Source organism: Colobus angolensis, unplaced genomic scaffold, assembly GCF_000951035.1.
Source record: "Colobus angolensis palliatus isolate OR3802 unplaced genomic scaffold, Cang.pa_1.0 Scaffold276, whole genome shotgun sequence".
Lineage (NCBI taxonomy): Eukaryota > Metazoa > Chordata > Mammalia > Primates > Cercopithecidae > Colobus > Colobus angolensis.
This window is the reverse complement of record NW_012115999.1, coordinates 1,147,423-1,163,041: the sequence shown is the minus strand read 5'-3', so window position 1 is coordinate 1,163,041 and position 15,619 is coordinate 1,147,423. Positions and strand designations below refer to the sequence as shown.

The 15,619-nt window shown below is 34.7% G+C and overlaps 1 protein-coding gene across 1 annotated transcript in view; it reads right to left on the bottom strand.

Annotated features, from left to right (window-relative positions):
• Positions 1–5,036: 5,036 nt before the first annotated feature.
• The window catches only part of FSD1L (fibronectin type III and SPRY domain containing 1-like), a 93,494-nt gene continuing 82,911 nt past the window's right edge, over positions 5,037–15,619 (bottom strand). The window contains 1 exon segment of the mRNA XM_011948250.1: positions 5,037–11,124. Within this exon segment, the coding sequence (XP_011803640.1) occupies positions 10,999–11,124 (126 nt within the window). The 3' untranslated portion in view covers positions 5,037–10,998.

Here is a 15,619-nt window from a genome sequence, read left to right as displayed (position 1 = left end):
GGGGGGGGGGGGGGTAGGGGAGCGTCCTCACCATCTTGCCAAGGCTGGTCTCGAACTCCGGCCTCAAGCGATCCTCCCACCTTGGTTCTTTAACGGTGTAATCCAAAAGATTGTTGTTAAGGCTCAGATATTAATCTTGTTATAAATTTTTGAAAACCATAAATCACTAAACCAGTTACCGTAATTATAATTTATTTCTACAAAATGGAAAATACCCCTATCACATATTTGTTTTCTAAGCTTTGTTTTTAATTCTATCAATACAGAAAGAAAAGGATGAAAAAGTCTTCCTCACTTCATAGAGGTTATCACTTTTACCAACTTTTTGTTTTTCCTTCCAGAAATTTCCTATGTCCATACAAGCTTACTGTAGAAGTCCTCTTATCCAATGCACTCAGAACTGGTAGGTACTCGGTAGGTTAATTAAAAAAAAAAGTGGAAGGTTACACCAAGACGAAGGAAGTTATCAAAGCTTAATGGCATCATTAACACAGGTGCTAATGTGATGGGACATGGGAAGACTTGAGCATCACATACCTGCTATGGATTGAAACACATCGAATATAAAAATTCCTGAGTTTATAATGACTCCTTAAAAAATAAAAGTCAGTCGTGATTGAAGGTTGCCAGGTTGAAAATTAAATATTCTAAAACTTGATAAAGGGAAAACATCAAGCATTTATCCTGCCCTTCCTGTACAAACTGAATTTCAGTGTAACCAAAATACTTGTAAGAATTCCAGCTAATAAATGGAGAATGATAAAACAATCACGATTTTGCAACTCCTAATAAAATAATAGAAAGGGCAACATCAATAGATAAAATTAAGGTGAAAGGTTGATGGGGAACTTTATAATAGACTGGCACCACCTGAACCCACTCATCTTCATCTCACTGAGTTTGGGAAAAGCATAGATTATGTACATCCTGATGTGATAGAAAGTACACAGCCACACCTGTGAAGGATTCTTGCCTAAAAATTGAACCTGCATTTACTCAAACTCTAGATCTAATACAGGATATAGAGAAGCAACTAGCTAAATTCAGAAAACGGGACATTCTACAAGACAAATTTCTCAGTTTTTTAATCAATGGCATTTAAAAGCAGAGGGAACTACTACAAAATCAAAGATTTAAGAGATATAACGAAGTACAATGTGTGGACCCTGTCTGGATCCTGGTTTGAACAAGCTAACTGTAAAAAGCTATTTTTGAGACAACTGAAATTTTAGTATGGACTGATCCATTAGATAATAGTACAATTTTGCTAAGAATGTTAACAGAATGTGGCTCTTTTTAAAAAACCATCATTGATGCATATAGCATACTTACAGGTGACATTTTAAAACAAAATAGATGGCACAAACATGGCAAAATGTTCACAATTGATTAGGTGATGAGCGCAAAGCACTGGCTTTCTACTTTCCTGTATATTTGGAAATTATAATTAAAGGTAACAGGAAAAGGGAAAAATTATCAGGTTCTTAGAAGTAAATACTTTTCAAGTGTATAACAAATCTAGTTCTGAATAAACCTTTTTAAAAAGGCAGTTTCAGTAGAGGATTACAATGGCCAATCTTCTGCTTTGAACTAAGTTCATTTTAAGTATGGACCAACTGATTACAGTATCTCACTTGTTTTTCTTAGAACACCATAGAAATAATGCATCATCCATCATTTCTAGTTTCTGTTTCTGTAAAATGGACCAGGAACTTAAAGATACAAGTGAAGGAATATGAATTTGGAGTCCTGGAATTTTTTTAAAACAGATCTTCCCCTATCACTCACAATTACTTTGGCCACAACTAATTTGACAACTTTTTAAACTCTTCATCTCTAATGGTTCCCCTACTTGTAAGTATCTTTTCATACTCATTTCATATTTATATTGGTTTATATATTTATATAATTGGTTTATGTACTTGTATGACTACAACAGTGACTACCACCTGCATAAGCAGGTTTCAGAACAAACATAACTGAAGGTAAATATACAACTCAATGGGTAGCAGTGTTACTTATCAAGCATACTGAAAGGTCAGATGTGAGCCCTCAGCTCATGGCAAACGTCAGTCAGTATGCTTTAACCTGGTTAGCAAATACAGTTGAAAGATGGGGGTACAAGGATGCATAAAAACAGCCTCTCTTACAAGTAAATATTCATGTTCCATAAACCACTCAGCTGTGCACACAAGCAAGGATCCTGGCCCACTCCTAACATTTGTAGGGTCTGGGCCAAGAATACAAATGAAAGTCAACCCTGACACATTTTCAGTGTCTAAATAGCTGAGCGTTAACCAACAAATAAAATGTTATACTCTTCTACTTTAACACATTTCTTCTCAAGGAACAGAAATCTAGGTTCAAATATGCAATTCGCAGATTCTTCAGACGTGTACTAGAAAGTGACATTAGGGTTGCCCTGCCCTTCCCTGATCCCCTGGGTCTCTTTTTACTTCTAGCTTAAGCCTGCCACAGGGGCCTATCAGGCATGCATGTGGACAACTCAGTCTGCACATCCAAGCTTCATCTGTACTTCCCACAAACTGCCAGCCACTGGGGTATACACATCTGTAGTAGTCTTTTGTCAGGATGGACTTGGACAAAAGGCCTGCACATATCCTGGAGGCAAGCTTCAGGCTGATGAGGCAAGGAATTCTGGGGTCCTGGCTGATAACATAGTATAGAATTCTGTGGGTAAAGGAACATGGATTCCAAGTAGGCATCCGTTGGCTCTTCAATTTTTCATCCCACAGACAGAGACACAGCAAGAGTGTGGGGATCCTGTCAGTTAGCTTGCCTTAGGTAGGTAACAAGAGAAGGGTCCTGGAGAGCCCCTGGCCCATGGGTCAGTGCCTCATCCCCAGATAACATAAAAAGCAGCCTGGGAAAAAAGCTGCAGGCACCAATAAGGGAACTAGCACAGGATGTTGTGCCTGGAGACATGCCCACGACTGCACAGATGAAAAAACCTACAGCCCATTTGGATAAAAACTTACACAAACCTCCAGCTCACTCAGATAAGGGAACAAGGCCTGGCATAGAAATGCCTTTGTCCTTTGTATAGTCAGCAGGTTCCCAGGAAAAGTTTCTTCTCCTGTTGTAGGCACGGGCACAGTGGGCTCTGGTAGGTTCCGGTGGGCGCTCTACTTTCCTTTGTTAGGACTCTAAGTCCAGCTGCTATGTCCACCTTAGCCCGATTGGTCCTCGGCCAAACTTTCACTTCAGCTTCTGATAGGTCCTGGGCCAAGCTAAGCAGCATCTATGAATCATCATTTCACCTCCTGACTGGCCCCGGGCCAAGCCGTCACGCGTTCTCCAAGACAGCCCGCGGAATAAGCACATTCCTTCCCCTTCGTCCATAAAAACCCTGGACCCCAGGCTCATGGTGGGTATGACCATTTGGGATCCCCCTCTCTGCTGGCAAAGAGCTTTCTTCTTTCACCCTTTCGCTCTAACCTCACCTCTCTGTCCGTGCTCCATAATCGTCTTGGAGGTAGGACAAGAACTCCAGGTGTTATCTCAGACAACGAAAGACTGTTTCAATAACATAGTATAGAAGTGGGTAAAGAAACATGCATTCCAAGTAGGCATAATCCCTTGGCTCCTCAATTTTTCATCCCATGAAGAGAAGCACAGCAAGAGTGTGTGGGTATCAGGTCAGGGTCCCCTCTTACCCAAGTATAAGTGCATGCACACACCGGCGGTATTGTACTCTATATATTGCTGGATGACTTTTTTCTGTTTAATCATATCATGAACGCACTTCCATTAACAGCATATCCTTTAACAGCTGTGTAGGATCACATGGAAATACCACAATCTAACCATCTGCTGTTGTGCTGACCTTGTGCAAAAATAAATAAATAAATACAAATACCATGCAGTGTAAGTGTAAAATGGGATTTAGTAAGGAAAAGCTTGGACAGAAAAGTAGAGTGCACATAATATCCTGAGCTCTTATGCCACAGAACTCCCAGCCAGACACAATTGAACTGGTATACCAAAGAAAAGGCTCTAATTAAGCCAATTGTCATAATGGTCTATATATTTATAGCATTTATTGGGGAGGGGAATGTGCAGAATATGTAATAGCTAGATCACTACTTAATAATGGTAGTTTGCTGGTGCAGCAAGTTAGAAAAGGGAGCCTTAAAAATGCTGTTACCACATTCCTTTGTTGAGGCAACTTAGGCCTTTTGAACCAGTTCTGTACCTTGCTACCAAAAAAGGAAAACGAATTTACCTCCAAGGTCATCCAAATTTGTAGGTCTTCAATTAATAACTAGGTTGCTACTATTAGCTATGGTAATGGTGCAATTAACATTGGCTTTTTTTGTGAGTACATATGTAAGAGAAATGCTTATAAAGGAAATTAAGGAAGTATGTGCATTTAAAAATCTTAATATTGCTAAAACTGTTCTCCAGAAATGCTGCACCCATTCACTCTCCATCTTCTACAGTGGTTTCTCAATCAATCTTTGTCCATTCTTCTTCCTGTGACTCAAGACTATCCAGTCTCCTTTCATTCTTCTTACAGAACTTCTTAGTTATAGGAGCTCCAGTCTCACTGATTTTTTTTCTTCTAAACTGTTTTCAAGTTAGAAAAAGAATTTTTAAAAGGTTTAGGTTCTGATTCTGACTCTTAGTTACCATCTACCAAAATGTAACTCAACATGTGGCAAGATCCAAAGAAACCAAATTCTTAAGTTATATTATACTTACTTACATAGCATGTTTCATTTTCCATCTGTAGGTACACTGTTCAAAACAGTGGCTACTAGCAATATGCAACTCTATGTAGCCACATATAAAGTGCTCAGGAGCTGCCTATGGCCAATCACTACTGTATTGGACTGCACAAATAACTTCATAATTGCATAAAATTCTGTTGAACAGTAGTGCTCTAAAATGTTAAGCTTTTTAGGCAAAGGAACTATGACTTTTTTTATATTCTCTTCCCCAACAGCATATTGTATTTATACTTAAATAAAAGTTAATAAAATCAAACAATGAAGCAAAAGAGAGCAGGAAAGGAGTTTTTAAATTTTTAATGAGATATTCCAGGTGCTTCTGTAAAATCTTAACTGGGACATTCTATACAGAACACAAAACCATTTCAAAACACAAGTTACTCCACTTTGAATACCCTATTTTAAAGTGAAAAAAAAAAAACATTTTAAAAAGGCTTTGTCTTGTTTCTAAGGAAAATGAGGCCATGTGCTTCTTAAAACACTATTGTGCAGCACTGAGTACATCATTTGTAGTTCATTAAAGGTCTTCAGCCATAACTTAAAGGCCAAACCTGAGGAATTAGAATTTTTATTATCACAACTGCATAGCAAAACCATGTCCAGATAATAGACATACTAAATCTGTAGATTCAGATAACCTGTAAACCATTTAATCCAATTTAAAGCAAAACAAATATGTCAGGAGAGATACCAAGAGATATCCAGGTTAACAAGGTTTTGAAATGCTTCATCTTTTTAAAAAAATGACAATGCAACAAAGTTGTCAAATGTTCAGTGGTTACATTTTACATCATTTATCCAGTGACAACAAACTGCCCAGTCATTTGGTTGTTTGGAAAGAACTGTTTAGACCAAATTCCCTCTTTGCATGTGGCACTGGGCAGCCCAAACTTCAAAGTGCAAATGCCTGCATGGAAATGTAGCTTAATTCATTTATTTATGCCACTATTCTACACTGACACATCAATGCTGTGAAAGAGCTTTTACAGCTCTAGAGTAATAGGCTTGAGAAAATATAAAAAGGCCACAAGTCATGCACAAATTAAATGAATATTAAAGAGCATTTTAATTGGGGTTTCCTTGGTTTTAAAATCATGTTTGAAATCACTGGTGATACCACTTTAAGCACACGCTTTATCAAAGTAAATGCATCTAGAATTATCCAAACACTTAAATCCATTATTAGCTAAAAAGAATACTTTACATTTACATAGCACTTTGCTGTTGCTGAAGCAAGTTAATATACTCCATTTCACTTTATTTCCTCACAACAGCCCTGTGAGGTAGGCTGAACAACTTACACTTATTTTATAAATAAGGCAATAGAGACCCAAAGATGATAAACAATTTATGCAGCGGTCACAGATCTAGTATATGGTAGAGCTAAGGTGATTAATTTTAAATACTTCAAAAAATAAGCCAAAATCCTTTTTATATCATATCCAGGGATTTTTAAGACTTGTGGCTTTTAATATAAATTATTCCAAAATTTTAGCTATTATCTGTCTTATAGTATGAATTAGTTATAAAGTTGATTTTAAAGAGTCTCCCTTAATAGGTAAATTAGACTCAGTGCTTTGGTACCTTAGATATAAAGGAAATGTTAAAAAAAAAAAAAAAAAAGTTATGCATTCTCATAGCCCTTATGTTCTCCAAAAAGTTCCAATACTAACAAAAATGTGTTTTACCACTTACTATTTGACTTATTTTAACCCTAGTCAAAACTTAATAAGCTCCAAGCCAAAGCAAACACATTCACCTGCCTTCTGCTCTACATACTGTGAAATCCTCTACATGTCCACTCCCATGATCAGCTTACATTGAATGGGTACCACTAAGAAAAGATACCAGTTTAAACTCACATAGTTTAAGTGATTATGCATCAGAAGTCAGTAGCTTATACTGACCCAGAAATAACAAATCATCTTTTATTTAATAATTGAGTCATGTGAAGAGAAAAGTGTACTCTGGCAAATTCTGGTATTTATTTATAAGTCAATGCTAACTTTGATATGGCATATCCAACAATATCTTTTCAATGAAGACAACATACACCAAATGTAATCCATTTAAACTCCAACTAATTCGAAATGCTTAAACTGTTTCGGTTAATCAAATACTCCAGGTAACAAATCTATTATATGTGACATATCAGGATCACAAATAATTGCAGAACATGCATACTGTAAGATACACACAAAACTAAACTATACTGAACGTGAGGTAATCTTGCCGTGATAATTAAGGAAACATTCATGATCTCTTATAATACTCCAGTGTCAACATTATGAAATGTATATCTTGGTTAAAAATAACAACTTTGTGGTTATCTGTATATTGATTAAATCTATGTTGACCATACACTTCCCTAAAAGAATATATCTAGAGTAACTACAAAATCAAAGAAGAAACTTTTTCAGACCCATTACATGTGACTATATAAAAGTGAACCATTTTATATGCAGTTAATTTGATTTTTTTTTTAGCAAACTACAACACATTTTAAACTTCTGACTTATTAGCAAAACATTTTTAAGAGGCAAACTCTGTCACACTACTCAAAAGCTGCAAAACTATACGCACAGTCCATCAAACTTCACTGGTTTTGGTTAATGTACATACAAAGTAATCACATTTTTACTGCCATAATAACACTCAAATATTTGCTGTATGAATTAGTCAATGAATGGAGACTGATCTTTTAAAAACAAATTACATTTTTAAAAAAATAATTTTTTTAAATATAATCAATTTCTTAAGCCTGGAATCACACATTTTATAGTAAGACGTCTACACTTTCCTCTTTAAATAAATATTCTTTGAAATAATCATTTTCCATATACTTTTCCAATTGTTTCCATAAGAAACAATAAAATTACATAAACAATTATAATTTTATGGACAAAGTATATAGATGAAAATTAATCATTCTACGTAAGTTATGAAATAGCATATCTTAGCCTAATTAAAAGATTCCATTACATTTACTTTTATCATTTATACTGCCAAGGATCAGTCACAAAAAATTCAAATTACACATATTATTCATGCTTTAATTTCATAAATAAGTAAATTAAAGCAAGCCAATATGTCTCTTTTCATAACATAGGGGAAAATTACTGTTTGCAGAACAGAGTAAACAGGTAAAGTCTAGCTATACAGCGGCAGTTCACAATTTGTCAAGATGATACAGATGTCATCAATGAAACCGATATATAGACAGGTATGTCCTTAATACTTTCGATTAGTTTACCTACACCTGGAACATTCAAAGAATTGCTGTATATTAAATTTCTGAGTGCATTAGTTATTAATGCTTAGTATCTACATATTTACCAAAATTTAAAGACATAATGTAACATGGTCAGCCATGAGAGTCAAAATGAATTGTAAAAAAATTCTTTTTCTAAAGTGCTTAAGGCAGCTCCTTCATTTCTATATCCAGCTTAATAAAACTGGTTTGGAATTCAGTTGCTAAACGAGAAATGTCATACTAAATGCATGTTTTTATAAAACAACTGTTTTACACCTGTGGTATATCCATTATAGTCAACCTCTCATGCATTTCTTTTATAGGAAGCAATCATGTTTGACCTGTGGGAACAAAAACTAAATAAGCAACAAAAGATGTTTCAAAGGATTTAATACTTTTTCCAATGTATTAAATTGAGCAAGAGCTCAACATTTTAAAATTCAAATGTCAATGAGAATATTATATATTATAATCAAGTTAATAGTTACCTTATTTTGAGACTAAATAGGCACTATATTTGATTAGTTTTCAGTTTGAAAATGAGGATGACACTTTCTCCAGTTTAACTTAACAACAAATAAACTAAAAACATCTTAAACAAAAAAACACATTTTGTTCTTTAATTTTAGAGACCTTTAAGAAGGCCAGTAAGAAGAAATCCTCAGACTCTTATTTTGAAGTAATAATTGCAAAATTTAATATCAAGTAATACATGTGATGAGAATTTGGACTCTGGATTTACTGAACTTACACTATTACTACAAAACCTCTCAGAGATGAAACCTCTCCAGCGGAGAGGTTTTCCAAATGAATATTAGAAAATTTTATGTGAAGAGTTTCAAATGACGACATGAACACGAGAATCATGTACACTCCTCCAGCCCCTGATTCATATATGCTTTTCCCCATGCCCCTGCAACAGAGGGCCCTCACCACTGTAACAATGCTCTGTAGCTTAAACATCAGTTGACACTGCATGGGGCATGGACCAAGAGTATGCTTAGAGGAAAAAGGCACTGAATTAATAAGAAGAAAGAATTATATAAGACATAGTAATAAAAAATTTTATACAACAGCATCTGACCTTTTCTGTGTCATATTTGCTAAAATTCACTTAAAGCAACTCAACTACTAAAAATTTCTGCTTTTAGGTTTGAGTCTATGAAGGGAATTATAAATTCCCATTTATTTAGATCCTGGAATAGGCCCTCTATAGTGAACAGAATATCCAAAAATTTCTTTCAAACTCTCTCTGAGGAACAAAAACCAAAATTATATTTCTTTGGAGAATCAAAAGACTATCTATTGGCTTACTCATTCTCTAAACTGCCTTGCAGTCTTTAAAATTACCAACATGTCATCAGATAATAGTGCAGATATGAATGTCCTCTGGAAAAACAATATTCCAATTCAAATAAAATTCCTCATTTACATTTGTTTTATCAAGGGAACAAAACATCCTATCAGCAGTAAATTTTTAGAGAGAATGAGCTATTATTAATACTATTACACAGGTCTTTATGTAGAAAGCAACTCAAATGTAGGCAGTAATAGTCACTCCTTGGAAGAAGGTTGGTTATCATAGCACAATATATTTTAAATGAGAATGAAAAAAGTCAACAAGAGAAATGAAAAGTTTCAAAAATTAAGAAAAATACAAATTCAGACCTCTTAAAAATGCCCAAGGAATTATTAAATACTGTCATTTTAACTTAGTTTAGCTCAAAGGATGTGAATTACAAATTATAATTGACTTTTTAAGAATAGTTATGTTCCACTTAACCATGGGTTTTACCCCAAGTTTGGGAAAGACATCTATGTCAATTTTTGTAATAATTAACATTTCTTTAAAAAGAAAGTGAATGTAGCAAAAGGACTGAGAGAAAACAAACCTCTGAATGAATGGCTGCTTGAAAAACTCATGTGCCAATTAAGTCAAAGATACTCAGATTTTTTTCAAAACAATTGCTTAAAGCATTCCATTTGTTATGATAAAGAATATATACATTATTTGAGTATTTAGGTACCTCCTTTATAACCTATCCTTCTTAGATAAAAATTAAGTGATATATGTTTTTCAGTCTTCTATGTAACTTTAACAAACTTTCATTCCTATTAGAGATGTTAAAAATCAGCATAATTATTATCAGTGCCACATTCAAGTGGGAATTTTACCAAACACAACTATTAAACGTAGGATTAAACTAGACAACAAAATCAAAAAATATAAGGCTTTTAAAAATCTTACCCATCACATAAAGTGATGGAATGAAAAGAACTCTAGTTAAACAAGGCAACATATAAAGAATACCCCCCTTGCCATTGTTAGTGCAGTAGGTAAAAAACTGAAATTTGGGTGATTTTAAGCTGTTGTGTCTAGAAATTTCTTATCACAGTATTTTGGAAAAAAAGAAAATTATATACAACCTAGTCAATAAACAAAAGGGGATAATTTTGTAAAACTTATTTATAAAAGAGGAAAAATAAACCATTTGAAAACCTTTTTATCATTCCCAACATATGATTTCAATTTTTAGAAAACCTTAGAGGACTGTGTACTTTTAAAGCTTCTGTGTTAGAACTAAATAATAGATAGTAATGAGATTTTAAAAAGACAAAGTACAGAAGAAAGAAGGCAAGATTTAAGAGCTTTTCTCCCCAGGCCTTAGGGTTACTATATGTAATTAAACATTAGAAGAGTCAAAGTAATCCAAGAAATACAAAAATGAGTTTTTATGTTAATTAAACACTGCCTTTTCCCCATTTACTCTTCAATCATCAGTTTTTTGCTTGGTATCTGCTTGCTTCTATGATACTGTACAGTAGGTTCCTGCAAATGCTTCGAACTAGGTGTTTAATGATAACAGATTCCAGGCCTCAAAGCAGAACACAGCAAATCTGATTTTCACTACTCACAAATTCCTGTGATTAATAACTGCACAGAAAAGGCCACCCAATCAAGAGGGAGGGTAAACGTATTCTGAGTAGACACTATTGAGTAACAACATTGTTCAGGCTACTAGCTGAACCAGTCATTCCATTTTCACTTTTCTGAAGTGTTCTCACAGCACTTGGAACCTGCATCCCAGTACTCAAAGAAAGTCCACCACACCATACCTAAGAAAAGACAAAAAAAAAAACCTGTCAGATTTCAAATCAAATTAGAACTTCAGTGATTTTTACATTTCTATTTCGAAGGTAAAATGCCACACATATGAACATTAATCATTCTCAAACAGATAACCATCATATTTCAGCTGAGGGGAAATGGAAAGACTAAATCAGAATTATTTTAGAACCACAGAGGCCAGAGGAGGTCTTGGTGGTAGCAGAACCAACTGAAGTTGCACCCAAGAGAGGGAACTCAGGGCTGCAGAAATTGAGAAACTTAATCGGCTTAATCTAGGCAAAAGATATTACCTATCATTAACGATGCTAACTTTCACAACCAAGGGAAGCATACAAAGCACCAACTTACTTCCCAATTATGCTTTTGGTTTTGATAATGAGATATGGCCTGAGACTATAAAAATCTAACACCCCTTTGTTAACAGTAAAATCCATTGTTTTCTTCCCTACTGTGTTAACAGTAAGAACTCTTTTATAATTAAGAAGGACTCCTGACAAAAATACAAATCCCAATATCCAGATGCACTTCCCATGTTCTATTACTTATCATAAATGTGAATGACTTTGTGAAAGTTAAAACTGCTTTGCTTGTGAACAGAGCAGCTATGATTCAATAGAGTGAGAAATAAGATTTGGGACACAGTCAAAAGAATTAAAATATGAAAATATGGATCATTGACACTATCATCAACTACCAGGTATGAATTAATAATAGACACAAGCTTAAAGCAAGGGAAATTCTAGAAGTTGTTTAAGTATCATCACCTTCAATTATACCCTTAAGTGTTCAGTATCTACTAAGTAACTAGATTATTGTACCAAAGAATCTACCAAACTGTGACATTTGTAATTATATAATTAACATTATAAATTTTCAAAACTATCAGGCTCAGTAATGATAACTCCCAAAACACAAAGCAACTTTCTGATTATAAAACTACTATATTATTTTTTGGAAATTATTTAAATGATTTAGAAAAATATTTACTCAAAATATCTAGCATGAAGATGCAAAGGGAAATCAAGAAGAAAACATAAAACCTTTGTGACCTTCAGTTAGGCAAAGCATTACCCATAATAGGGAAAAAAATTACTAAATTGGACTTCATGTCAAAATGAAAAACTTCTCTTTGAAATGTTCAGAAAATGAAAACGCAAACCATAAACCAGGAGAAAATATTTGCAAAGCATATATCTGATAAAGGATTCACATCCAAACTGTACAAAGAACTCTTAAAAATAGGAAAACGAGGCCAGGTGCGGTGGTGGCTCATGCCTGTAATCCCAGGACTTTGGAAGGCCAAGGCTAGCGGATCATTTGAGCCCAGGACTTCGAGACCAGCCTGGGCAACATGGCAAAATTCCATCTGCACAAGAAACATTTTTTAAATAGCCAGGTGTGGTGGTGGGCACCTGTAATCCCAGGCTAAGGTGGGAGGATCACTTGAGCCCAGGCAGTTGTTACTGCAGTGAGCTGTGATCGCACCACTGTACTCTAGCCTGGGTGACAGAGCACGATCCTGTCTTAAAAATAAATATAAAAAAAAAAATAAGACAACAATTAAGTCCTAAAAAGTAAGCAAAAAATTTTAACAGATACTTGAAATAAATTATATGAATGGCAAACAAGCACATGAAACATCATTTGTCATTAGGAAAGTACAAATAAAAAAACAATGACATACCACTACACACCTATTAAAATGGCTTAACAACAACAAAAATCTGGTAATATCAAATAATGGCAAGGATATGACCAACTCTCATATCACTGATAGGAAGGCAAAAAATGGTACAGCCACTTTAGAAAACACTTTGGAAGTTCCCTATGAAGTTAAACATAGACTTTCAATGTGATACAGCAACTGTATTACTGCTGTTAGGTATTTACCCAAGGGAAAATCCCATATGTAAATGTTTATAGTGATTTCATTCATAACTGCCCAAAACTGGGAAAAATCCAAGTGTCTTTCAACTGGCGAATGAATGAATAAACTGTGACACATACATATATGAAACACTACTCAGCAATGAAAAAGAGGAGAATACTGACACCACAACAACATGGATGAATTTCAAATGCAGCATGGTACGGAATCGAAAGGCTACGTACCATACAATTCTATTTATATGATGTTCTGGAAAAGGCACAACTATAGGGCCTACGAACTGGTTACTGATAGCTAGGACTGGTTGTGTGGAAGGGTCCACTATAAAAGAACATAAAGGAATTTTCTAGGGTGATGGAAATGTTCTATATCTTGATTATGGTGGTAATTATACAACTGTAAGCATTTGCTAAAACCCACAGAACTGCACCATACTATAAATTCAATAAAACTGACTTAAAAATTAATCTTGTACACAAAACATTTAACAGGCATTAACGTAGTTAATAAAAGCAAGCCGTCAATGAAGGAAATTTTTTTTAACAAGTTGAAAATAATTTCTTGCAGTATCTTATGACACTAATATAATTACAGTATTTGGAATGTAAAACAATAAACTCAGCACACACATATGTGAGATAGATTCAAATTAAAAGTAAATGTACTCTTTATAAAAGCACACCTAAGACTTGGAAAAAAATTTCTGCATTCCACACGGTAAACAATTCATCCTTGACGGACCAGTATGGAAAAATAGCCAAAAATGCATAATAAGGCAGAGGTTTTTACAAAGTTTTTTAAAAAAAAAGGAAAAAGAAACAACCCTTCCAATATCTTTATGTTTCCATGAGCAATAACTTTAGTCACTAATAACTTACTTTTAACGTAAAAATAGGTGTCCTGGTTATTAGCATTGTTTTAAACTTAAGAGATTAAAGTATCTGGAATAAATAATTATTATGGATAATGAGATTTAAAAGCACTGTATTTTCAACCCACCCATACTCTGAAAACTTTCTCCTTATAGTTGACAAGTTACAGTTAGGGGTGATGACAGAAGAACATACATGCAAAATATTCCAAGTCTGCATTTGAAATATACCATCTTGATGTACAGAAGTAGCCCCCAAATTTAAGGAAAGTTCTAGCCAAAGTAATGGTAACTTTAACTGGATCCCAGAACTCCCCACGGGAACCTAACCTATGAAAAAATGCAGGAGGTTAAGAGTTGGAAAAAGCAATAACATTTGCTTAAATAAATAAATTCAAAACCGTGTTTCACTTTGTGCGGAGAAACATAAATTTTTCCTTTCAGCCTGAAATTGAGTAGACCTGCAATTATATAGGATGTAAATGCTATGTGGTGTGCATACATATATTCAGTATAGCACACAAAGACAGTCATCTAATATTGTACAAAGATGACAGTGCACTATGATCTTGTCAATAAATGGTCCTGGAATAACTGGATATCCACGGGGAATTAAAGAACGTATCTAGATCCTTACTTCATACCAAACACATCAATCCTACATTGCACTTGCATTGTAAATGCAGTCTATATCTAAATGTACAAGGTAAAGCTTTTAGAAGACAAGAATATTTTCATGACCTTGGGGGTGCATACTGATTTCTTAAACAGAACACAAAAAGTGCTAACTGTAAATGAAAAAATTCATAAACTGAACAAAATTAACTTTTGTTTATCAAATGATACCAATAAGGAAAAAGGAAAGCCAGAGTGAAGAAGATCCTACAAATTAACCCATAAGAAACAGGAAGACAACCTAATAGAAATACAAGCAAAAGATCTGAATAGCCAGTTCACAAACGAATATACACAAATAGTCAACAAATATATAAAAAGGTACTCAATAGCACTAGTAATCAAGGAAATGAAAATTAAAACCACAATGTAATATATTATCCACTAGAAGGACATAAATTTTTTTTTTTTTTTTTTTGAGACGGAGTCTCGCTCTCTCGCCCAGGCTGGAGTGCAGTGGCCGGATCTCAGCTCACTGCAACCTCCGCCTCCCGGGTCTTAGGCCATTCTCCTGCCTCAGCCTCCGGAGTAGCTGGGACTACAGGCGCCCGCCACCTCGCCGGGCTAGTTTTTTTGTATTTTTAGTAGAGACGGGGTTTCACCGTGTTAGCCAGGATGGTCTCGATCTCCTGACCTCGTGATCCGCCCGTCTCCGCCTCCCAAAGTGCTGGGATTACAGACTTGAGCCACCGTGCCCGGCCAAATTTTTTTTTAAATACCAAGTGTTGACAAGGATTTGAAGGAACTCAAATTCTCACATACTGCTAGTTGTAAATCAGCATAACCAACCATTTCGGAAAACTGGCAGTTTTTACAGTTGATTATACATATACCATATGATCTAGCAACTCCAATCATAGGTATATACTCAGTGGAAATATACACATACATTTATCAAAAGATATGAACAAAAACATTCATAGCAGTTCTATTTGTATAAGCCCCCAAATGGAAACCACCCACATATCCAACTACATTAAAATGTATAAATCAATTGATACAGTCACAGAATGGAAAACTATACAGCTATGAGAATGAATCAACTATA